The sequence below is a fragment of the Bicyclus anynana genome, chromosome 19, assembly GCF_947172395.1.
Source record: "Bicyclus anynana chromosome 19, ilBicAnyn1.1, whole genome shotgun sequence".
Lineage (NCBI taxonomy): Eukaryota > Metazoa > Arthropoda > Insecta > Lepidoptera > Nymphalidae > Bicyclus > Bicyclus anynana.
In genome coordinates this window covers 13,088,411-13,115,129 of record NC_069101.1, presented here as the reverse complement: position 1 = coordinate 13,115,129, position 26,719 = coordinate 13,088,411, and the positions used below count along the sequence as shown (strand labels likewise).

At 38.5% G+C, this 26,719-nt stretch overlaps 1 protein-coding gene across 10 annotated transcripts in view; it reads right to left on the bottom strand.

Moving 5' to 3' along the window:
- LOC112058076 (espin) overlaps positions 1-26,719 on the bottom strand; it is a 128,717-nt gene that overhangs the window by 7,992 nt on the left and 94,006 nt on the right. For 9 of the 10 annotated variants that reach the window (XM_052887320.1, XM_052887324.1, XM_052887321.1 and 6 more), the window contains 8 exons: positions 25,204-25,308; positions 23,617-23,842; positions 21,372-21,539; positions 20,515-20,647; positions 19,771-19,857; positions 19,004-19,109; positions 18,034-18,253; positions 8,061-8,617 (listed from right to left, as the gene is read on the bottom strand). In XM_052887320.1, coding sequence (XP_052743280.1) covers positions 8,061-8,617; positions 18,034-18,253; positions 19,004-19,109; positions 19,771-19,857; positions 20,515-20,647; positions 21,372-21,539; positions 23,617-23,842; positions 25,204-25,308 — 1,602 coding nt within the window. The remainder of the gene's footprint in view (positions 1-8,060; positions 8,618-18,033; positions 18,254-19,003; positions 19,110-19,770; positions 19,858-20,514; positions 20,648-21,371; positions 21,540-23,616; positions 23,843-25,203; positions 25,309-26,719) is intronic. The other variant, XM_052887317.1, reaches the window with a different exon arrangement.

Genomic DNA, 26,719 nt, shown 5'->3' with positions numbered 1-26,719 from the left:
CACCGGGCATACCACTGCGCCACGGAGGCCGTCAGAGATTTTAAATTCTATTAATGAAGATGATAATTACATAGGTATGTGAAGAAGGTTATAAAATCTAAATAAATAAATGATGGACAAACAAAATCAGTAATAGATCTAGTTACCTAATTACTCAAATAAATATTACATTTAAAATGCTCGCTATCCACGATCGCTCCAGTTAATTGAACAATGTAATCTAGTGCCGACTTTTCACACGGTTGTGAAATAACAGTCAACGTAATCAGCCTTAATAGCCCAATCATTGAAGTTCGAAATAACTTAGGTTTAATCCCACTGCACTATGGTTGTAGATACTCCTAACACAACTTTTTGCTGACGAAAAAGGATTAAAAGGACTATTTTAATATTAATATTAACACTGAAAGAAAGCAAAAACAAAGCAAGGTTTTAACATAAAAGGTAAAGAATTAACTATAATGTATATTTTATGTCAGAAATTCCTTTCATCGTTGCAGAAGCTTGTCCCATTTCATACATTTCTAGATTACGTTACAACCATGCTAATTAGCTAACCTGAGTCGCCGCACTGTTATCGCGCCGTTGACAACGCCGCTGAAATAATTTTGACGTGCCAGTGGTAAACATCGAATATGGTTTATGTGATTAAAGTGGTAGATAGGTTATCTACCTCTTTTTTTCATCTAACATTATTGACTTATACTGCTTCATTCAAATATTATTTAAATAATTACATTCAATAGAAACCTTCGGGGCTTAAAAAAGAAGGCTGCCTAATCTTCATCTAAGCCCCTTTAATGTGAGTAGTGAATAAAATATCGAATTGGCGTGAAAGTTATGGTTTCACTACTAGACAAAGCACTACTTGCAAGCTAGACGGCATACTTGAACGTGTGTGGCAGGCATTATGCTTTACAAGTAAGTACGTAACCGCTACCTAATAATGAAGCGATAATAAATAATAATTAACACCGAACATAATAGCTATAATTTATACCACCTGCCTCTGGTGTAATAATGTATTGACTTTCCTAGTGAATGGTTCAGGGTTGTCGAAAATAATAACTTAGCTTAGAGGTATACAATTAAGATATTTTCATATTGGGTCAAAGTGGCAAGCAATCTATTTTGTTTATTTTTTTTCTCGTTATTGTGAGACGTTATAGCCTAGTGGATATGACCTCTGCCTTCGATTCGGAGGGTGTAGGTGCGAATCCGTTCTGGGGCATACACCTCTAACTTTTCAGCTGTGTGCATTTTAAGAAACTAAATATCACGTGTCTTTAACGGTGAAGGAAAAACATCGTGAGGAAACCTGCATACATAAGAATTTTCTTAAATTTCTATGTTTGTGAAGTCTGCCAATCCGCATTTGGCCAGCGTGGTGGACTAAGGCCTAACCGCATTATTCATTAATGCTTCGCTCGCTTTTAAACATAATTATTTTGTCAATTAATTTTATGCCAGTTGACCATCTACAAGTAAAAGCTGTTACTTACCTAATTTAGTATTTAAACCACGTAGTTAAAGTGAAAATCATGCATAATGTTTTTTTAGAAAAATTGTTATTGGCAACCTTCCAAAACTTGCTATTAAACATCAAACTTTAAGGATCTCTAGCGAGGCTTGTCATGAAGAGACTGGCGATTAAGAACATAATTTTTCAATTCATTCATTTCAATAATTGAAGGCTCGGTCCCTTGAAACTTGAAACTTGCAAAGCCTCCAAAGTTTTAATTCTATAGTTATTTACCTGTGTGCAGATGCTTTCTGTTCGTCTATACTATAATAATAATTATGAAGGAGTAAAGTCAGGTTGTAGGGGTTGTCTCTAGATCCATTGAACCGATTTTAATATTTCTTTTACCAATAGAGAACCACGTTATTTCTGAGTAACTATATTAAGTTATCCCCGTATTCCCACAGGAACGGGAACTAATGCAGATGAAACCACGGGACATCTGATTGTCTTTTATAAAATGAAGAAGGTGTGGACATTACAAGCTGTTAGTCAGTACTTAAAGTATGAAAGCGTAATAAATAAACATTCAAACTCATATACGCATTTAAATTATTCAAGACAATGATCAACAACTTTCTGATTTGGAAAAAATCTCGTGTATTGGACAAATGTTCGCAAACATTGTGTAACTGGTATCGAAAACGGCGAACTGTCATTCGATTCGAAGAAATCGTGTCAATAATTATGTCACCTTATGAATGAGTTTTTTGTTGTAGAATAGCTTGCGATAGTCAGACCAACCTCATTATATGAAGACTGAAAGTTTGCCAGTACATTGTCCTCCCATAGATATATGGAGTTATGGAGTTTTGTTCGTGGTGCCTTTGGAGGATAATTTAAGGGTCCTCAATAGGGATGATGACAATTTTTTAAATTGTACTAATATAAATTAGGAGTATGCTAATAATAAAGCAGTTTTGCAGAAGTAACAGGGTATCTGCGATCGTTACTTTCGGAGCTCTATCTATATCACTAGATTTTTTTTTTTTTTTTTTTTTAATGCAAATAGGCTCGCGTTTGACCATGATCTAACCTGATGGTAAGTGTAGATACAGTCTAAGATGGGACACGCTTGCCTAGAAGGTGCCTATTCACTCTTGTTTTGAAGATACCCAAGTTATAATATTCAGGAAACACAGACTTGGGAAGGGTATTCCAAACCTTAGCCGTGCGTATGAGAAAAGAAGACGCAAAGCGTTTTGTACGGGTCCTAGGGACATCTACAACATAGGGATGAAAACCCACCCGATGTCTTGCGGTGCGATGGTAAAAAGGCGAAGGTGGTATGACATCGAATAGCTCCTGAGCACATTCTCCAAAATATATCCTATAAAACACCGATAAACTGGCAACTTTCCGCCGATGCTCAAGGGCCTGGAGTTTGGTCAAAAGCGGTGAATCTGTGCCAATGAGTCTCCTGGCTCGGCGATCCACAGCATCCAAAGCAGCCAATTGGTATTTGGCTGAGCCGTCAAAAACATGGCTGCAGTACTCCATGCAAGACCGGACTTGGGCCTGATATAGAGTAAGTAATTGCTGTGAGGAGAAGTACTGCTTAACCTTACGGAGTATTCCAAGTTTTTTGGCCGCGGTTTTGGCTTTAGATTCTATGGACCGCCCAAAGTTGATGTTAGCCGAAATATCGACACCCAGGAGATCGATGTGGTCAGTGATAGGCAAGGATACATTTCTGAATGTAGGTGTAAATGGAAAAGGAGTCCGTTTTGCCGTCAGTAGACATGCCTGCGTTTTGGTTGCATTGAACTATCTATAACTACATAACGCTCCTAAAGGGCACGAAAGAAAGACGTCGTTACTGAGGGATACATAAAATTACAAATATCCTTGCTGTTTGTGCGTTTATGTTTAATTTAAAGAATTAAAAATGAATCATGGAATGTAAGGAATATTTATTTTAGAACACATTTCTTAGACATTTTTAATTAGGTAACTTTCCTAAAAGAATATAACCCTAGAGTTATGGGAAATACTCCCGAGCCTTAAAAAGAGGTAAGTCTGGGGACCACAGGCTGTTGGTCAACTGTGTTATTCATATTGCGTCCATTTTCGGAGATTGTAAGTGGCATGAAAGTTTGAATACCATTAAAAAAATATACAGGTATTAAAAATAATATTTAAGATTATAAACGCTTTATTTTGTAATTAATTAGCAATTATATAAATATTAACAATTTCCCTGTTACGTGAATCAACAAGTTATGCTGCGCTCTGTAATATGGAGCTGAGAACCACCACGCTACTGTATTGCGGATTTAGGGTTATGTCAGACCCAGCAGCGATAATTAGCAGAATTTGACGATAACAACCGGGACTCACGGCGTAATATGCTCCAAGGCTGAGAGTGTAAAGCCCGGGCGCTCTGACTGAGAGAGAGTGACAAAAAAACTAATTAATTGCAATTGAATATGTTTGTTTCATTCGCACGACTTGTCAATAACGCAATCTCTGAGCGGCCGGACGTCAACACCACTAACATCTTCAAATCTTCAATGTTGGTTTGTGGGGTTATGGCGGTGTTATTTAAATTCCATTCTAATAACAAAACGAATACCACGGGTTTTTGTTTGAGCTCATATTTTTATTCTATTGTAAGTAATGAAATAATGAAGACAAGTCTTCGAACAGTATTGCGTGTTGCCAGTGATGACTTATGGATCCGAGACTTGATCGCTAACTATGGGCCTCATAAGAAGGCTCAGAGTCTCACAGCGGGCGATGGAACGAGCTATGTTAGGATTATCTCTGCTTGATCGAATCAGAAACGACATCAAGCGAGTCGCAGGGATTCGCTGGATACGAGATGTTTGGAAGTCCCTACAAAAGGCCTATGTCCTTTAAGGCAGAGGACGTCCATCAGCTGATATGATAATGAATGAAATAATACCAAAACATTCAAAGATGAATTCAACATTCAAGCTCAGCCAATTAAATACATTTTGTGTGTAATTTAACAAATTAAAAAAAAATCCTTTATTCGAAAAATATTACATACAAAACATGGATCATATTGTCATATATCTATTGGTCATGAGACGAATGGCGATTGAATCGACATGAGAGTGTTACAATTCTTTTTCTAAAGCCCGACACGGGATTCCGACCTTAATCTTAGGATACGCAGTTCAACCCAGCGGAAATATAAAAGTATCAGAAACCTTCATTTAATGCTACCTACAACTGAATCCAGAAGACATTAAAGTTTCACATAACTTTTGCAAGACTGGCTATTTAATTGCATCTACAAATTGCCGAGAAGCGTATTACGATCACCATTATCAATTGCCCCAATAGTCAGCATTACTTGTCGAATAACAGAAACTTTGAAGTCAGTAATATTATACAATTGTAACTATGATGTGCAGATAATTGCAGCTAAAAATGCTTTAAATTAGATAGACTATAAAAATGCTAATTCACTCGACAGTTATAAGCCGTTTTCTACTGAGGTAGGTAACTAATTGTATAATACATTTAATTAGGTATTACAAGTAATCCCCATCAGCCAGTGCGCATTCGCGTAGTGTGGTGGGTAAGAGCTTCATTATGGGAGGTGTCCAATGATCTGCATCGTACGTATCGGACGTATCGGATGCCGATCGCATTGAATAGATGTATGTATGTATATGTATCGATCACTATCAGATTTTAACCACCATCCATCGGCCACCAACATCACAAGTTCAGAATGTCACTGAAAATTTCTCGGAAGAAAGAAAACATGACAGATACTCGAACCTCGGACCCAATGATCCGGAGGCTAACTAGCGAACAATTGAACTAATGAATTACGAGTAGTTTGTATCTTTATCCTAAACAGGTTGATGATCCAGTATCACGGAACGATTAAACTAAGCAATGAGAATTTATGACTTTAATTGAAATCGGGAGTAGCAAAAGAATATTTTAATATAACATCCACGCGGACAAAGAAGCGCGTATCAGCTAGCCAATAATAACAACAAAACTCTAATTTATTATTTAAAAAACCATCGAAATCCATTAAATATTGTCATTGAATTACCCGCTTTAATTCAATTGTTGCTATAACATAAAGCAAATACCTTTATAGTCACAACTAAAAATAGAAAAGTGTTTTTAATAAAATCAATTTAATACTTTTTATAAGAGCAAAGCCTTATTAAAAAAGTTGCAATGTTATGCTTGGGTCGTAGTGTTTCGTGGTGATTGATAAATACTTCACAATGCAGACAATGCCACGGTTGGATAACTAGCGTGCTGGTTGGTTTTCGTAAGACTGGTGAGAAATGAGAGGTCCTGGGTTCGAGGAGGGAGGCCTTGCCCATATTATGTACTAGCGGATGCCCGCGATTTCTTCCGCGTGAAACTCTATATTAACTTTCAACCCCTATTTGATTTTAGGGGTGAATTTTAAAAATTCTTGAATCACATTACATTTCCTATTTTTTCATGATTTATGGTAATTTTTTTATAACTGTAACTCTAAAAATGAGGGATTTTCCATACAAAGTTTCGACCTCTATTTTGATTTTATTTGCGCAATAAAAAGTATCCTATAACCCTCTCCGTATTATGGCCTCAAATAGTTTCATTTGAATTCATTCAGTAGTTTCAGCGTGATGCCCGGTTAACAATATTACGTACATTTTTGGCTTCAGTATCGATTGTTTAATGCCCTCCAACAAAAATTTTGTGTGCGCTCAGTGGAGTATATAAATTTGAAAAACTTTTTGCGGCGGTTTTGTAGTCACATAACATATCTATAGTATAAAATATCGTTGAGTGTAATTAAATAAATAAACATTGGTACGTCAATAGGAACCAGAGCGTAACCTTGAAAGCAACCAGTATCATTGTATCACCAGCAATGCATCAATGTACACAACTTTAATCAGATCTCAAATCTTAAGTGTTGCCAACCGAGAAATATGCAATGACGTAGGTACGAGTATTTACTGTGAAATTACTTTTTGATTTGACAAAATAAGTCAGACCAATCTAAAGGACCTCGCTAGAGGTTACTTCTTTGTCAAAAATACCTATATAATCATGATCAATCGTGTTCAATGTTCATACAAACTGCATCTATAGAATCGATGTTTAATTTACCTCGTCAATTGTGTAGTGATTTATGTATATCCTGTGTCACAACACACACAGGATATATATATTTATTCGTGTTAAATATTTTCGATGTGGAAGTTTACCTCGTCAATTGTGTGTAGTATTTAATTAATCCTGTGTCAATATTTTCGATGTGTGAGTTTACCTCGTCAATTGTGTAGTGTTTTATATATACTGTGTCCCTACAGAGGATATATTTATTCGTGTCAAATATTTTCGATGTAAGAGTTTTCCTCGTCAATTGTGTAGTGTTTATCCTGTGTCATTGCACAGGATATATATATATATTCGTGTTAAATATTTTCGATGTGTGAGTTTACCTCGTCAATTGTATGTAGTGTTTATCCTGTGTTTTCGATATGTGAGTTTACCTCTTCCCTCTCAAAAAACGTCAGATAAGTGAATTTCAAAAGTCCAATAGAAGGTAATTGGTCTGAGCAAAATAATAATATAACGAAATCGTGCTGACTGCTGATTCAAGAAAGGTCACTATGACAACTTTGCTGTATGAAAAGTAATAACAACTATTTTAGTGTTATTGTTCTAATCGTTTTGTAATCGAAGGTTTTAGGACAGAAAGCGTAAACATACCTTGACCACACAAATTAACTTTTGATTTGTCAATCAAAAACAGCAGAAATGTAGGGTACCTAGAAAACTATTCGTTATCAACCCATATTAGGCTCACTGCTGAGCTCAAGTCTCCTCTCAGAATAAGATGGATTAGGCCAATAGTCCACCACGCTGACCTAATGTGGATTAGCAGACTTCACACACGCAGAGAATTGAGAAAATTCTCAAGTATGCAGGTTTCCTCACGATGTTTTCCTTCACCGTTTGAGACACGTGATGTATAATTTCTTAAAATGCACACAATTGAAAAATTGGAGGTGCATGCCCCGAACGGATTCGAACCCACACCCTCCGGAATCGGAGGCAGAGGCGTTTGTTCCGATTAGATTCTGATTAGATCCATTAAACAAATATTCTAGAAAACTACATACCTAACGAATTACCTATTAATAAGTATATAGATAATGATTTGTATGATTTACAATTAGGTAATTGTGTATAGGTGTTTTAAATTAGTTAAAAGAAAATGCTAAAAAAATGCCAAGTAATGCAATCCATCGCAGTTTTCCCCTTTCGAAATTTTCCATCAAAGCGAAAATGTGAACAATTTCAGCTAAAAGTGTTGTAGTCATTAAATTTCACGGTTATTAGACGAGCCGAGGGGAGTGGGGTAAAGTGGATCACTAGGCTAAATGCGCGGATGCAGTTGCATCGCAATCTATGAAATGTCTACAAGAAAATTCTATACAACATCTAGAATCAAAGGTAAATTCTGAAATATATCAACACAATGCCACTTCATTTGAAAAATTTGAATAAAAAAATGAAAAACACTAACCTGATCGACGAAGTTTTCAGCTGTGAAGCGTTTGGTGAACTCCGTGAACGTCTCCTTGTCTTGCAAACTCTCGCGCCGCGCTCGCTCCACCTTCATCTTCTTTATGCCTGTAATGTCTTTGGACATCTTAAGCTCCTCTATCAGGTCTGTCTTCACTGTCCTGAAGTCGGCTGCACTGGGGATACATTGGAGACTGACGGAGCGCGCCGGCGGCGGAGCTGACAGGGTTTTGGTTGCGATCGTCTTGAGTCGCACAGAGGTGAGCTCCGCGCTGCTGATGACAGCCAGCGGTTGGTGGCTGGTCACAGGAGGCTGCGGCGGCGGGGGGGGTATCGCCTCGGGCGCGGGCGGCGGCGGAGGCGGCCGAGCCTCCGCCGGCCCGTCGTCGCGCTTGCACGGCGCCGTGATGGTCTTCAAGTACTCCGAAGGTTTGATGAGGCGGTCGGGCGCGTTGTGCGGGAAGGCGGGCGGCACGAAGGGGAGCGCCGGCTGCTTGTTCACGAGGTTGGGTGCCCGCGGCCGCTCGTCGTCTGCCGCCTCCGAGCCGCGTCTCCCCGCTGCAACAGGCTGCCGTTAGGGGGGAGAGAAAGTACCCGCCGCATAGCGACGCAGCGAGCGTGATATCTCGCACAACTAAAACACTAAATGTTATCTAGCTTAAATCGCTTCTACGTACACCGAACTGTCTGTGTACACCTAAATACGATTCTGTTACAGTTACCTAGCTCGGATACAATTGTTGCACTTTTAACTAAACAGAACGTAAAGAAATATTGGCGCTGACTTTGTTTAACAGACTTCAATAACTCTTTATGATTTACTTGTCTACGTTTTTCAATCCTAAATCAAATTTTATTGAGAATTTTCTATTTCTCTAATTAACTATCAGATAAATCACGAAACTAGGGCAATATACTTAAGACAGACTAGAAATATCAAACAAGTAAAGCGAATATAAATTAATAATAATTAATAATAATAAATAATAATTTAATTAAAAGTTAAAAGTTTACTTTTAACTTTTTAACTGAAATAAATAGGTCTCAGATTATATTTTTTGGTAACATACATACCTACATAATTACTAATAATAAAAATACGTACCTACAGAGGAAAATAAATGATTGATTAATCAAATCAAAGTGTTGATTATTGTACCAATCATCGTCAATATCAGCAGACAAGCAGTAATTAATCAACAATGAATAAACATTAGAAAACGCACAGTACAAGCCGTTGCGCGAACATTCGCGTGGATCTTGTTTAAATATTAATGTGATCATGCAAATAATATTATGCGTGGTTACGAGGTTTCTACAGTTTAATGGTTCTGTTGTCAAAACAGCTATATCCGCTGTTTTGAATATTCTTTCCTATATCTATACTAATATTATAAAGAGGTAAAGTTTGTAAGTTTGTAAGTTTGTAAGTTTGTAAGTTTGTAACAATTTTTTGAAATGGGGTAATCTTCGGAACTACTGGACCGATTTTAAAAAATCTTTCACCAGTAGAATGCTACGTTATCGGGGAGTGCTATAGGCTATATTTTATATTTCTATCATATATAACTACTGAGATATCGTGGGTTTTCTCTTACAGGTCAGACCGAAAAACTTACTTATTCGCATGCGCTGCCTCAACCATTGTGTATAACTGAAATAAATGTATGGAGGCTTTTTGAACCTTTAAAAGTTCTACAAAAAAGTCCGCGACACCATATATCTATCTTTTATATTTTAGCAGATATAGTACCTTTAGTACTTTAATATATTATTTAAATTTTAAACTAAGGTTTACGTCATTATTTACACAACTAAACTTAAATCCTTATCAAAATGAATTATTTAATAATTACAAGGATATTATAGAGATATGATTTGCCCTTTACAGTATGTTAATTAGTTTCGGAGATAATACAAAATTTCTGAAAGTCGCAGAAATGCCGCTATATGACGCCCCGCGGTTTCAATTACGTGGTTCCCGTTCCCGTATGAATATGAGGACCAAACATAGCCTATGACACTCGCAAATAATGTAGCTTTCTATTGGTAAAAGAATTTTCCCAATCGGTCCAGTAGATCCAGAGATTACCCCCGACAACCACACAAACTTTACCTCTTTATAGTATTAGCATAGAAGTCGCTTGGGAAATTATAGTCTTTTGGTCAATGCACCACGCACAAAAGACTGGACCAATTTTGCTGAGGGTAGGGATAGGATAGAGGTAGGGAAGGGGTAGGATAGAGGTAGGGTAGGGTAGGGTACGGATAAGGTAGGGGTAGTGTAGGGTAGGGGCAAGGTAGAGGTAGGGGAAGGATATGGAACGTATAGGGTAGGGGAGGAGTAGGATAGGGGTAGGGTAGGGTAGGGTAGGGTAGGGGTAGGGTACGGGTAGTGTAGGGTTAGGGTAGGGATAAGGTAGGGGTAGGGAAGGGTTAGGGTTAGCGGTAGGGTAGGAGTAAGGTAGGGGTAGGGTAGGGGTAGATTAGGGGTAGAGTAGGATAGGGTATGGATAGGTTACGGGTAGGGTTAGGGTAGGGTAAGGTGGGGGGAGGGAAGGGTTAGCGTTAGCGGTAGGGTAGTAGTAAGGTAGGGGTAGGGTAGGGTAGGGTAGGGTTGGGTAGGTTTACGAGCAGGGTAAGGTAGTATTTAATATTAATTGACTCAGCGGGCGATGGAGTGAGTTGTGCTTAGAGTATGAATCAGAAATAAGGAGTTCCGCAGACGAACCAAAGTCACTGACATAACTCATCGAGTCGTGAAACTCAAGTGGCAATGGGCAGGGCACATAGTTCGAAGAGCCGAAGGACGTCGGAGTCCCAAGGTGCTGGAATGGAGACCCCAGGTGGACCGAGGACGTCAAGCGGGTTGCAGGGAGCCGCTGGATGCTGGCGGCTCGAGACCGTTGTGCTTGGAAGTTCATACATGAGGTTGATGTCCAGCAGTGGTCCATCGGCTGATAATGATGAATTGACTAAGAAAGCAGATGGCCAATCTAATTTAAAGGGCACGCTAGGTACTACAAAACGCTGCCCTACCAACCATTACATTGTTACTTAACACTTTTGCCAAGTCAACGGATGCAGGCAGGACCACAGAGACGACTTGGTCAAACTGTTATCTTACCTTATCAGCCGATGCTGGACATATAAACTGTTATCTTTTGTGCCTGTAATTTTATTGCCAAAATACTTCAAAATTCAGGAATAATGGCCTAAGTAAATATGACCTTTGCCCGGAAATCGAAATGCGACAAATTTTTCATCTTTTTTATCGGGTACCTGCTTAGTTCAACGGGAGTTTATTATATTCGCAGTGCATTGGAAATTAAGCATAAACAGACAAATCAGAATGGGCTTTTTGTATTCATATACTCATTTTTACCCCCAAGTGTTATTATTTTGTATGTCTGTGGTTAATAGCATCTAAATTCTAAACGAATGGACCAATTAAAATTCAGTTTTTGTTTGTGAGCTAATGCTATCGAGACAGCTCTAAGCCTACATTGAATATCCGGTATGCTTAATAAAATCAAAGATAACCGCGTTTTTCTATAATGATGTAAAATATTTTTTTACCTAAAAGTTGTAATTTCAGCTAGAAAAATGGTGTCTGCAATGACCGTTGGCAAATTAAGCAGTTTCTGGCATTCTCCTTCACCGGGTGATTTTTTTAACTTGTAGATATTTACTCTATTTTTAGTAGTTGAGTAGGTATGTATATAGATAGGCTTCATCACGAATTACCTAACCACAGCTTTCTACTTGTTTTATTGTTGTTTATATTATAATTTTATGTAAAACTTATGTATAACAGTCATAAGTATAATAAACTTAATTTATGCGTATATGTTACAAGCATTATACAGCATATAAATTAGATTCAATACATCATTATGACTTTTTAATAATATTACCTACTTTGATTTTTTAGTGACAGGTGACCCAAGAGCTGGCGCTTATTAGTCTTGCCATCCAGAGGGTATTATGGGTACGTTGCCTCTGGGTGAACAATTTCTATTTAGTCGCTCAAAATTGTGCATGTGTGCGCTTAGTGCATCATTATAATTTAAAAAATACTAGAATCTTATTAAAATTTATTAAAGTGAAATTTTGAGTTATATCAAGATGGCGCCCATAAGGCTGAAAGACATGACAATTGACAGCAAATGTCAAATCGATTTCTGCATTGAAAACGTCATAAATCCGCCATTATTATCATTATTAGTGTTGCATTTCTTGGGAGATAATGAATATTATTTCGAAAGAATTAAAAATATAGTTAAAAAATACATTTTCTTTTATTTCCGCCAGGGTACAATGACTGGACCTGGGCTCTATACAATTTTGGACCATCTCCTTTGGATTACTTTTTGCGGTGATGTTGTAGGCACGTAACATATCTATAGTATAAAACATCATTGCATTCAAGAATATAAAATGTCGAAACATGAAATCGCTACGAATTTAAGAGTTAGCGATTAGGTCACAGATGTAAAGAAGAAAAAAACACATAGTTAATGCCGAATATAGAACCTCTTCCTTCGTGGAAACTGATAAAAAAACAAGAAAAACACAGACATAGTCGGAGTTTTCAAATATAGTACGCCGAACTAATTTCAGTTCGATAAACTTTAGCAACACCTTGTTGAGTTACTCGTATATTACGGAGAAGCAATTTCTTTGTAAAATGCACCGAGTATGCGCCAACTGATGCGTGACATTTCGTATATATTGCGTATATACGGTATGCGTGCTAAGACACCGGCACACTTATAAAACGCCACGCCATCAATACAAGGCGTCACCTATATTTAGTCAAAACAAAGTACTAACCCCTTGACAGCACAATTATAGGTCCAAATTCCAAAATTATAGGTCCAAGCCACAGAAAACGTATGCAAGCTAACATTTTACTCCGCAACTATTCTCCTTAAATTGTAAATCGATTGATCTATACATAAAAAATTGTAACAGATAAAAAAGGTAAAATTGTAAAAAGGTAAAATTGTAACAGTAAGTACTTGTACTTTGAAGATATGTTGAATTTTAGTTGTTTAGCTGAATCGAAAATTAAGCCAGAATTATATTTCTCAATTTTTACAATTTTTCTCTGTATGTTTGTTTGTCCGTGGTTTTGTTAAGCGAGCATCACACTGAAACTATTGAATGAATTCGAATGAAACTTAACCATAAGACCATAATACGAAGATACCTTTTCTCGCGAAAATATAATCTGTGTGTGAAAATAAAAGCTGCACTACCAAAAAAAAATAATGTCATTCAAGATTTTTCAATAAGGGTTAGGTTTAGGAATGGACTTTTTTTAAATATAAATCCTTCCTGTGAGTTTTTTTTTGAGTTCTATTTCTGTAAAATTATTAGATTATAGTATATAAAAGTATAAAGTATATAAAACGTGTGAAAATATAAATACTTCATCCGTCCGATTGTCAAGCGGACGAAGTCTTGGTCGTCCGCAAGTAACAAATATATGTATCTTGTACTTAAAGGATAAAGAAACATTAATTTTATTCAGCAGTAATACACTGAAAAGTATATTTGAGCAACATGAAATTTTAAGTCGAAAATGAATCATTATTCATCTAGGTGCATCCAACTTTCTAACGAGTGAGCGAGTAATCTTACAACTTTTAATTTTATTAACACAATTTCTTTTATTGTTTGAGTGAAATTAAAATTTTTGGAAACGGATGTTATGTGCCTAAGGAATTTTTGGTTTCTTTGGTTTGTGTCGTCACTTGCTGTCTCCTCCACTCCAGATAAGGAATCTATAAATGGATATTTTATATTCAGAATCTAAACTAGGACTTATTAATTACATAACAGTAATAAAGCAAGCCAAGTTCGCCAGAAATTAATTTAATTTTTCGTGAGTAGAGACGATCAACTTTTTTTGTAACGAAAATTCTTGATTCTGGTAGATCAACAGTAAAAAAAACATCTGGTTAGTAACAACTTTTGTTACACTACCTCTCTCCCAACTTATATGAATAACGAGGTTATTTAAAGTAGTTATTAACCAGCTGTTTTTTTACTAGTGCTTATTTTAATAGTTAACACAATATAACAAACAGCCATATTGTCCTAGAAATTGCGTGGTACATTATCTTGTTTCGACGCTCAGAAATTTTCATTTCCTGGTAACTCAGTTAGCTAGCAGAATCAAGAATTTTCGTAAATAAAAAAGGTTGATCGTCTCATCGAGATGAAGCTACGCACGAAAAAATAACTTTTTTTTTATTCTTTACAAGTTAGCCCTTGACTAAAATCTCACCTGATGGTAAGTGATGATGCAGTCTAAGATGGAAGCAGGCTAACTTGTTAGGAGGAGGATGAAAATCCACACCCCTTTCGGTTTCTACACGGCATCGTACCGGAACGCTAAATCGCTTGGCGGTACGTCTTTGCCGGTAGGGTGGTAACTAGCCACGGCCGAAGCCTACCACCAGCCAGACCTGGACAAATTAAGAAAATCTCAATCTGCGCAGCCGGGGATCGAACCCAGGACTTCCGTCTTGTAAATCCACCGCGCATACCACTGCGCCACGGAGGCCGTCAAAAAACTTGTTAGTAATCAGGTGTAAAAAATGTTCTGCGGATCCCTGACTAGTTCTAAGGCTATAGAAAAAAAACCATCATTTGCGAAGTGTAAGATCACATGCTAGGGTGACAGTAGCAGAAATCCGAGCGAAATTTCCAAAGTAGAATAAAATTACATACGAAATGAGAAGATCGCCACATTAATTGTGATTCGTTTACTTTCTACAAAAGTTTAATAGGTTGTTAGTCGCGTTCTGATTCGGCCGAGCTTCATATACTCACAATAATCATATGTAAAGTGAATTACTTTATAGAGTAATAGTTTCACTTTCCTTTTCGCAATTGCATTAGTTTATTTCCTGTACAGATTTCACAAATATATTAAATCTTTCACCGAGATAATGCCTAATTATAATAAGTATAAAAGTATGCAAGTTGAACGACCCCGCACCGGAAAGTGCAGTGTTGTTCGACCCCCCACTATAATTTTTATGTCCTCCGTGGCGCAGTGGCATGCGCGGTGGAATTACATGACGGAGGTCCTGGGTTCGATCCTCGGCTGGGCCGATTGAGGTTTTCTTAACTAGTCCAGGTCTGGCTGGTGGGAGGCTTCGACCGTGGCTACCACCCAGTGATTTAGCGTTCCGGTACGATGTCGTGTAGAACCCGAAAGGAGTGTGGATTTTCATCCTCCTCCAGTTAGCCCGCTTCCATCTTAGATTGCATCATCACTTACCATCAGGTGAGATTGTAGTCTTATAAAGAATAAAAAAAGAAACGTATGCATCTCGGGTCGCTCGACATAATTGATAACTTAAACCTGCTGCCTTAAGCGTGAAAGAAAGGGAAGCCAGACAGAGTGGCGCCGTAACGCGTTACGTTACGAAGCGGTTTACCCTCCTATAAGAAATTGTCAATTGAAAAACGGCGCTAAAGCCGTCATTCTCGTAATTATATTATTAAAATAATAATATACAAATGACAATTTCAAATAAATATAATAAACATAAGAATAACTCAACTTTCTTCTACTTCGTTCGTTGCATCGAGTTTAAGAATTAATTACGTATTAGTGAATAGCCAGCACGTTACGAGTAGATCGTTAATTATTCAAATGCCTGGCAACCAGAACATTTTACAACTAATGTTGCCAATTAAAACATTAAACTTAATCAAGATTTATTAATGCAATTAACACTTAACATTCAGTTAGCAGACAATAGGTTTGAGTTGAGTTTCATATGACGAAAACTTATAGCTTACGTCAGAACTCCTGGCACGCAAGTTAAACAATTTTTTTTAACAGTTTAACGGGTTAAGCATAAGGCCAAGTGCGTGTCGGGCCACGCACAGTGTAGGGTTCCGTAGATTAAGTTAGCACTTTAATCCGTTATGTAATGCACAGAAATACCGATAACGATACCCCACACATTGGAATAGACGATAAAAAATTCATCCTCACTTTGCATCTAGGGAAGGAACACCAATTATTTTTTTTTTTAATTTTCTTTTCACCATTTTATAGAGGTAACTAATATATATACCCATACCAAATTTCTTCTTTCTAGTTTCAACAAAGTCTGAGCTGAGTTATGATTTACTGACATATGTATATTTATCTTACTGACAGCTTTAGCTTTTTATTAACAACGGTATTTGTATTCCATTTTCGATTTTCAATTACTTTTTTTAAGTTGGTTGACTATTACTCTAAATAGCGATTGCTATTTAGCTGTTATATATTCTACTTTCGTGGCTTTTTTCACGTATCCATAAACAACTGTATAACCGGACAGACAGACGGACATGACGAAACTATGAGCTATACTAACTAATAAGGGTTCCTTGTAGACTACGGAACCCTAAAAAACACATTTGATTGTTACGTAACTAAAAAGTACTTGCATGTGTGCATTGAACGAAAGAAAGAAAACATCCTTGTATAAATTCCACAATTTATACTAGTAGGCGCCAGGACAATTTTCTTTTTACTATGTAGCAAAATTTAATCATCTCAGCATTTGGCTACTTCATCATCATCATCCGAATCAATACAAAATTACAAAATCCAACAAAAGCATTATTTTTCCGAGTAAACAGTTCAAAAATGAAAACACCCCCTACATAGGTTAGTCACTGACATATTTAATTTAAGCAAACATTTTTGGTTCTTCTGTGAGAAATCTTTACCCTGGGCCAACTAATTTTGAAACAGGGCCCCTAAGGCACGCTACGCAACTGAGTAAACATATAATTAGTATGAAAATTAGTGGATTAGTTAGATTTTGGTAGCCCTTGATGTCAGCTATCACCCTGTAGAGTATGTCGTAGTATTTACGGGACAACCTGTATACAACTCTGTGGCAAAGCTCCTCCGGGGAAGTACTACTGACATGTTGATTTCCACCATAGCAGCAGTGTGGTTAACTGTATGGATCTCGATGCTTGCTTCGTCAACTAATTAGCTATTATTTATAAAAAATAACTCAATTCTGTTCAATATCTGGCTTGGTCAGCTTTACTAGTAGAAAGCGTTGTCGATATTTATTTGGCTTAACCCATTAACTTCTAGAAACCCTATATAGAGAAGTATAGTTTACACATCGTCAAACAAATTCATGTTCAGGTTCAGAACTAGTCTGGCACACTCCGAAAATAATCACGTGAGTTTCAGCCGTTATTCTGTTTCAACTATAATGGCTTAAATTATAAAAATAAGTAAAACCCCCACAGCTATTTTAATAAACTAATACCATAATAAACCTACTTTAGCTCAGATGGCTTGAACACAGGTTATTTTATACCACAAGCGAGATTGGCAGAGGAGACGGTAACGCCTACACTCTTGAACTGCTTAGAGAGCCAATAGATGACACGCCTCATTCAGAGGCTTCCAACACTTTCCCGGTGAAACTTTTATTACTTTAAAAACCTACCAAGCCCAGTTTTTTTCTCAGACAGTTTAAACCACTAACATCACGGGCAAGGATGGCAGAGGTACCTATAGGTGCCGAGCCTACATTTTAGTTATCTCGTCTCTTAAACGAACCTTGGACATGCCTGATGATGGAGAGGGTTGCACAATACCACCATCTCAAAGTAACTAAAAACCCGAGCCTAAGTGATGGTGAGGTATCGTCTCCTGGATTGCTGAAGAGCTCATGTTTCAGAGCTTCCACCGTGAAACTAGGTTAATAACCAAAAAATAATAATAAACCGAATCAACTTTTTAGTCCAGATCCACAGCTTCCTCGATGAAACCATGATAATGACTTAAAAATAAACCAACGCATTGGTGCCTCATCTCCCAAACTACCGTATGATGATGAGAACACGCATGATGATGCAGAAGCTTTTCCCACCACTGCGTCTTCGTAGACACTAGGTTAGTAAAGTATGAAAAAACTCACCGAGCCTACTTTTTAATTCAGATGGCTTCAACGCAGGTTCCTCTAACACCACAGGCGGGGGTGGCAGAGGCGGCGGTGGCGGTGCCTCGTCCCCTGAACTGCCGCCTGATGCTGAGGAGCCGATGGAGGAGACGCCTGATGATGCAGAGGCTTGCACCACCACTGCCTCCTCTGTGACTGATGCTCGCCGACTGCCGGCCGCTGACGATATGCGGCTGGCCTGTGACAAAGAATTATAACACTGGAGAAAATGGATGCAGCGAGTAATTGGAACCCGCGACTTTTAAAATTTGAAAATAATTCTTCTTATTGTACACATAAATGTGACCTTGTAAGAAAACATTTTTGTGGCGAAAATTTCACTCTTGAATAATTTTGAAAACAAGCTTCTTTAACAAGCTTTTGCCGAAACATAATGATGTGCAAAACTCAATGGGCTTATCTTTATTTAGATCACGGGTTCTAATGTTGTTTCTCTTAGAATTTCCTATGGCAAACATCCGACTCCACAATCTAGTATAATTATTTAATTGAACGCCATAAAATTGTTCTAATTTAGTTTCCAAAATTTGACCCATATAAAAAGTTAAATAAAAACTTGCAAGTAAAAAAAATATTGAACACGATTGATTGCCTGGAAATATTTTTTTTATAGTGTCACTATGTGGTGGTTTAGGTCCATATACATAGTGTGTAAGCTGTATGTAGTGGATCCAAATGTCATTCAAACCCCAACAATATAAGGTCGCTGCATGCAAGATGCTCACAGAACGGCAAGCGGTGGACGGGGCGGCGACGGGATGTGTTGCCAACCCGTCCGTGCTGTGTCACTTCCGTTCCGTTAATTCCTTCTTTCCGTCCGTTCCGTCCTTTGACTTCATACTTAACTTCATAAAACCAAACTAAAGTCCGTCCGTTGAGAATACATTATTTCATCAGACGCAAGTAGAATGATGGATTTAATACTTACAAAGTTCTGTGCTTTATGTGTAAGGGCCGCGAACTTGGTTGCTATCGTGGACTTCGTCTGTGTTTCCGACGGCGGCGGGGTCACCTCTTCGTATGCCTTGCTTGACCTGGACATAAACAGTATTTATATACTTACTATCATTGATATATAATATACCTTTAACTTAGTATTACTAACTTATTAAGCGAAAAACTGTAATAGTAAATCCGTCTTTACCTAAACACTTTAGGTTTATCATCCCAGATCGAATGTGAGCTTACACTCAGCTCACATTCGATCTGGTGGTTTTCGGCTGGTGGGAGGCTTCGGCCGTGGCTAGTTACCACCCTACCGGCAAAGACGTACCGCCAAGCGATTTAGCGTTCCGGTACGATGCCGTGTAGATTTTCATCTTCCTCCTAACAAGTTAGCCCGCTTCCATCTTACACTGCAGGTTAAAAGACTGCGCCGTGGTTGTATGTGAAGCGTTCTAGTGGTCCGGCTATCAAACCACCGTAGGGTATATTATTAAGATCGTTACGTACGAAACGAGCACAGGAAGTGGATGAGGTGGCGACGGGACATGTATAAGCAACACCACGTCGCCGTCCCGTCCGTGCCTTCGTGACGTACACTTTCGCATGTATTTTGCTTGCCCAAATCTTGGCATCCCATCCCGTTCATGAAATCTCATTACCCCTGTATCGACCTTTCGTCGTTATCTTCTTTGCCTCTCTTTAGTCAGGAGGTAACTATGACTCTATATTAAAAAAGTAATCGGCCCTTACGTTTCATGGTGTTCCTTGACGCCGTAGTCGACCACCAGCGCGGCGCTGCCGGGCCGACTGTGGCTCCCAGAGTCGCGCGAACTGCTTCTGTTGGAAATAAAAAGAATGTTAAAATTTAAAATCCCAACTTCTTTAAGTAATGGCAAATCCCGATATTTCATATATTCGTTCGTTCACAAGGCAAAAACTTTGAAAATTGCGAGGAAATCCTTGTTTTCACTATGCAAACACGAATCCTTAATACTTATGGCTACACCATAACTTGCTAACAACTTTATTCGTATTTTAACCGATTTTCAAAAAAGAGAACGCAGTTTAGCTGTATTATATATTTTTTTTCTATTTTCTAATACTTTACCGAATGCATAGTGTTAAGTGAAATTCCGTAGCTTTTTAAAACAATGTATAATTATGTTGTAGTAAAGATGAACTGCCTCTTTGGTCAGTGGTCAGTTGGCTTCGGGTCACGACGTCCTGCGTTCGAGTTGTGGGTTGGGCTATGAAATATTGAGCTATTCTTTTTTCTAAATAATTTTGAGCAAAACCGCTCAGCTCGAAGTTGAAAAGTTGGTGGTGTTACATCCCCGTGCCTTGGAAAACACATTAATCAGTTGATCCCGGTCATTATCATTACCATATAATAGCGAGCAAAAAATTTAATAAGGTGAGTCTATGCTACATAACCCTACTCTCGCATAAGGCATATTAATGATAATGATGATGATGAAAGATATTCAACTGTACCTCCTCCTCTGATGCTCTTCCCTCGGCAGGTAGATATCCTCGTAGTGATGGTCGCGGCGCGTCGCCTCTGCCCCGCTGTCACTGTCAGAGTTCTCCTGGGTGATTTCTGTGGTGCCGTGGACCTCTGCCTTTACTATAAGAATGAAAAAATATTCGTAAGTATATTTTTAAATATCGGCAATAAGTTGAATGATAAATAATGAATTTATCTGAGGGATTATATACGAGGGATTTAATTTAGTAGCTATCTTTATTAAATTTATCATTATTTCTATCTACTTTAATAAGTCAGCAACACGAGCAGTCAAATGACCTTAAACCCCTATACAAATTTTACCCTTCTTTAACCGACTTCTTCAATAGTTATTTAAATTTTTTGCGATTTTAATAAAGTGAATATCAGCTAATTATGTATTTTTTATCAACAAATCAATGCATGAAATGTTTGTAGGTAACCTATAGTTTTCAAATATACAATGACATAACAGGTAATTAACTTAATTTAAAAAAAAATGTAATTCAAGCTAATCAAAGGGTCTAAAACCGAAACCGATAAGGAAACTTAGAAACAAAAGAAGACAAATGCCGTGTGTAAGGAGAGACACCCCTCGGTGATGAGTCCGACCTCTCAAATATATTTTGATTGTATCTGTGATGTATTTTGAGCAGTCCTACATGAAGTGACATAATGTCTTTTTTTCTTTTTTAAAGAATATTTGTCATATTTTTAAACAATATTCACATTTTAGGAGTGGATACGAAAATAAACCACTGGAGCGGGGATCGCACCACCACCCCTCAGTGATGAGCCCAACCGCTCTTGCCGTTAAGCTATCGAAGCTCTAAAATCTCCTCACCTGTCATCGTAGGAGCCTCCTGGCCCTCAGCCGGGACCCTCGGGCCGGGGGAGCGCGAGTGAAACAGGTCTCTGACCCGTTGGTACAAGGCCGCCGGCGCGTTCGAGTTGCCGTTGTGGAGGAACCAGCCGCCTGTGTTGGTTGTTTCTGTTTCTGATGCTGAACATGCTGCAAGGAAAAAAAATATATAAAAAACAATAGAAAACGACTTTACATCTTTGATACTTACATACTTTGATAAGAGAGTACAAATCAAGTATCGATACTTTAAATAAAATTCTTAAAATATGATAGGAAATTTTCAGGTTGACGGAGAACGGCTTTTTGTTGGAAATGTTTATTTTATGCCCTGCGAAGTGTTTATTGGCGATGGCTTTCCACCTACATAAGTGACCTATCTACTATTACATAAAAAAGCATACACGATAAACGCATTTTTATAATTTTGTCAGTAATTTTGGCCATTTGTCACTCTTTTCACGCTAATCTTTGGAACCAGTCAAAAGATTTTGGATGTGGTTTACAGGTCGATTAAATTACGATTAAGTGCGTGGAAACGATGTATCCGAATTACCTACACGCGAACAGTCACCGAAGTCTGCTACTTCATAATATTGATTACCAAAAATATACCAGCGCGGGATAATTTTAAATGATATTTATTTATTTATTGTAACTAATAATAAATTACAACACTTAAATAAACAGTCATTTTGTTTTGATTTTTTTTTTCAAACAACATCCAATACGTCAATAACACTAAAATTCACACTTCATACCTATTAAGAAACTGCTGCACATATTATCAGTGTGGTGTAATCGACAAGAGAGAATGAACTGGCAACACAGCCTGCCGGATCCACTTCCGGTATTTTCCACTTCATTTGATGATTGCTTCCGCTGAGTTTCGTCTGTCTTTAGTTACGCCTTTTCATGCGTTTTATGACCTCATGTTACGCAGAAAATGTATAACTAGTGATGGGACGCATTCACATCACGCATTTAACCTAACAGTCGATTTCGAATTAAACACATCCCTAGGATAGTGTACGGTAGTACACTGTCCGTACGTCTTATTACAACTTATTAACTCCTACCGACGTCGCATCGACGTCCTTGCCTATCCACTGTATGGATGATATGGGTGATATGGGTGATTAACATTATATCGTTTCAATATGTGTTTCTATGTACCCGATTGCGGTAAACTGCACTGTTAAAGGTCAAAACAAAATCAACAAACAAAACAAATCTGGGTAGGTTAGGCTTTAGGTAACTTTTATTGTAGCAATTGTTGTAAATCTGGTTAGTCATGCAATGATATTAGAGGAATTCAGATGTATGGTAAAGTAAACAAAGGTTTTCAAATTAGGAAAATTCATGCTAAGTATGTTCAGCAAGATATACAATAGAAGAGATATTGTATTTGTGTAAAATAGAATCATTGGATTTTAAATGTATCGATAACATAATGAAATATATTATGTCTTTTTATTGCTTGCTAGTTGTAACATTTGTATTTGCAGCACAGTTGGAGTAACCAGATTAGAAGATAAGTGAAACAGAAAAGTGTGTAACGTGTTTTATTTCGGACGGGCCGACAACGACTAGTTTGGCTAATATCGTGTGTCAGTGTGCCGTTCTGTCCGCGTGTCCCGTGAGTATACGTCACGGGAGCTACGGACGGTACGGCGACGTGACGTTAACATTGATACGTCGTCGCACTGTCCGTTAGCAGCAGACTATTGACTTCACAATACACACCAATCATAATGAAAAAAAATCTATGATATACCTACTTATAAGTTACAGAATACATTAGTTTTGCTAATAAAACTAAAAATGAAATACCTGGGCGAATTAAAATAAAATCGAAGGGTATTCCCAAAATTATAGAGCACATATTGGAATAACTGATTTTGATACATGCCATTTATCCTTTCACACTTATGCGTTTTTTAACAAACATGGGTAGATTTTTTCAGTAGCTAAACGAAAGAAAGGTGATGAAAAGTAACAAAAACACCTACATAAGTTCAGCAAATAAATAGAGTTATAGCTTGGCAACTTCGTTCGTAACACTCCCGATGTTGCGCGTGGGGCTGGGGACGTGTAGCGATGAATGAAAACTGACTGATGCTTGTCACTTCCCTGCAAGCACGATTTTACGCCCGCGCAGTCTTTCCGCCCGTAACCCGCATATCAACAAACTTGCCAGACTATAGCTTTAACACACAAAACTCACCAGAACTTTCTTCCCCCGATGAGCTGTGATGGGTAACACTGGCCGATGTCCTCTGCATTGGGTTGACGTATAACCCATCAGCTGGCCCCGAACGCGCAGAGCTGATCGACCCCACGGTGGATGACAGAGACCCCCGGCGCTCGTGGGTGGAACTGAGTCTATCTGGGGCGTGCAAGTAGAACGGCGAACGGTTCCCATTTACATTTATGCAGTTCGGTAAGGCGCACTGGAAAAGGATAAAATATTGGTAATGAAGGTTTATTTAAACACTAGCTGACGCCGCGCGGTTTCACTGGTTAGTGATAATATATAGCCTATAGTCTTCCTCGATAAATGGGCTATCTAACACTGAAAGAATTTTTCAAATCAGACCAGTAGTTCCCGAAATTAGCGCGTTCAATCAAACAAACAAACAAACAAACTCTTCAGCTTTATAATATTAGTATAGATGCTTGAAGCTTATGTATATTCAAATAACATAGGTTTTTACACCATAGTTCACTCCAGACTTCACGCAACGAAAAGCGAACGTTCGATTCTTTTTTTTCAGTATTGAATTATGGGCGATATCAAGATACGGTCGCAAGGTTTCGATGCTATTAAACCAACAAAGAAGCTTAGCGGTAGAAATAATTTGACGGACTCCGAGCGCAGTGGTATGCGCGGTGGATTTACAAGACGGAGGTCCTGGGTTCGATCCCCGTCGGCCGATTTAGGTTTTCTTAATTGGTTCAATTCTGGCTGGTGGGAGGCTTCGGCGGTTTAGTTACCATCTTACCGGCAAAGACGTGTCGCCAAGCAATTTAGCGTTCCGGTAGAAACCGAAAGGGGTGTGGATTTTCATCCTCCTAACAACAACTTAGCCCGCTTCCATCTTAGATTTCATCATCACAAACTAGCACTATGGCTTATAACTCCGAATTTTTTGTCAAAAAAGTCCAAATCATTTGAATGCGGAACCTCAGAATTAGCACTCAAATAAAATAATAAATTTAGAATTTGAAACCTTATATCTTAAGAGTTTTTGACTGTAAAATTTCCCGGGAGTTTTGAAAATCAGTACTTATAGATTTTTTGCTCTTTTCGAATCTACATTTTATCACCTCGAATGTTTGCCTCCAGCGGCGCCACTTTAATAAAAGGGCGCCTAAAACCACATTTTTATTAAACTAAAGTAAATTTTCTACAATTTATGTTTCTAAATTTTTTCCATAAAATCTTTTTATTTTTATTGATTTTCACTAAACACACACAAAAAATGTGTGTGTGTCTTTGCCGGTAGAGTAAATAGCCATGGCCGAAGCCTCCCACCAGCCAGGCCTGGACTAATTAAGAAAACCTCAATCGGCTCAACCGGGGATCGAACCCAGCACCTCCGTCTTGTAACTCCACCGCGCTTACCACTGCGCCACGGAGGCCGGCATGGCTGAAGTAAGCACAGCAGTAATAGGTAGGTACTTTTACGTACTCCTTAACAGACTACCTTTGAATTTACCGCACAAAAATTGTACTAAACTAAACTCGACTAAAATACTAAAATAGTGCGAACTAGACCTTAGAGTAACTACTACAAATATAGGTACTTACTCTTGCGTCGCCGGGCGCGCAAGCGCACGAGTGTATAGCCTTGTAGGTGGCGAGCTGCTTGTTGTCTGCCCCGGCCGCTCCCGCCGCTACCAGCACGTTCAAACACTGGGAACAACAAGCTATTTATTTAAATCAATCGTCAAGTAACAGTTTCCCTATCCCTATGTCTTCACAACACAAACGCGAGAACTTGAAACAGATTTTTTTTATTTTTCTATGTGTCTGTTTGCCACTATATTATATAACTGCTGTGTCAAGTGATTCTCGAATGAAAAAGACGAATCAGAACAAAAGAAGCAAATGTTGTATGAATCAATAAAATCGGCCCATGCATTTAGTCTAAAGAGCGCCACAAAGGAATCATCATCATCATCATCATATCAGCCGATGGACGTCCACTGCAGGACATAGGCCTTTTGTAGGGACTTCCCAACATCACGATACTGAGCCACCTGCATCCAGCGACCTGCGACTCGCTTGATGTCGTCAGTCCACCTGGTGGGGGGTCGGCCAACACTGCGCTTACTAGTGCGGGGTCGCCATTCCAGCACTTTGGGACCCCAACGTCCATCGTCTCTTCGAACTATGTGCCCCGCCCATTGCCACTTCAGCTTCGCAACTCGTTGAGCGATGTCGGTGACTTTGGAATAAATGGAATATATCTATCACAATCACAAAATGACACAAATGTTTCAAACGTCTCAACTTCGTCAAAATCTAAGAATACAGAAAACTCCAGAAGGTGTGATCGCAGACAGGAATGGAACTGTTGAAATTACTCTCTTTTGGCGTAATTTCACGAACAAGCGATTTGCCACTCTGTGTATGCCGTGTTGTGTGGCTTTTTTGTCGTTATCAACCCATATACGGCTCACTGCTGGCTCGAGTCTCCTCTCAGAATGAGAGGGGTTAGGCCAATAGTCCACCACGCTAGCCCAACGCGGATTGGCAGACTTCACACACGCAGAGAATTAAGAAATTCTCTGGTATGCAGGTTTCCTCACGATGTTTTCCTTCACCGATTGAGACACGTGATATTTAATTTCTTAAAATGCACACAACTGAAAAGTTGGAGGTGCATGCCCCGGACCGGATTCGAACCCACACCCTCCGAAATCGGAGGCAGAGGTCATATCCACTGGGCTATCACGGCTCTGTGGCTTTTTATAAATGTGAAATTTTTGTACATAATGCATGCTTTATAATGACGGCTGAACGTGTCTTCTGGTGTTTTCTGTACTCTGATATTGGTATGTGGGTGGGCGTGGGTTTGAATTCAGTCCGGGGCATGCACTTCCAAATTTTCAGTTGTGTGCATTTTAAGAAATTAAAATTATCACGTGTATGAAACGGTGAAGGAAAATATCGTGAGGAAACCTGCATACATGAGAATTTTCTTAAGTGTGAAGTCTGCCAATCCGCATTGGGCCAGCGTGGTGAACTATTGGCCTAACCGCTCTCATTCTCAGAGGAGACTCGAGCTCAGCAGTGAGCCGAATATGGGTTGATAACTGTA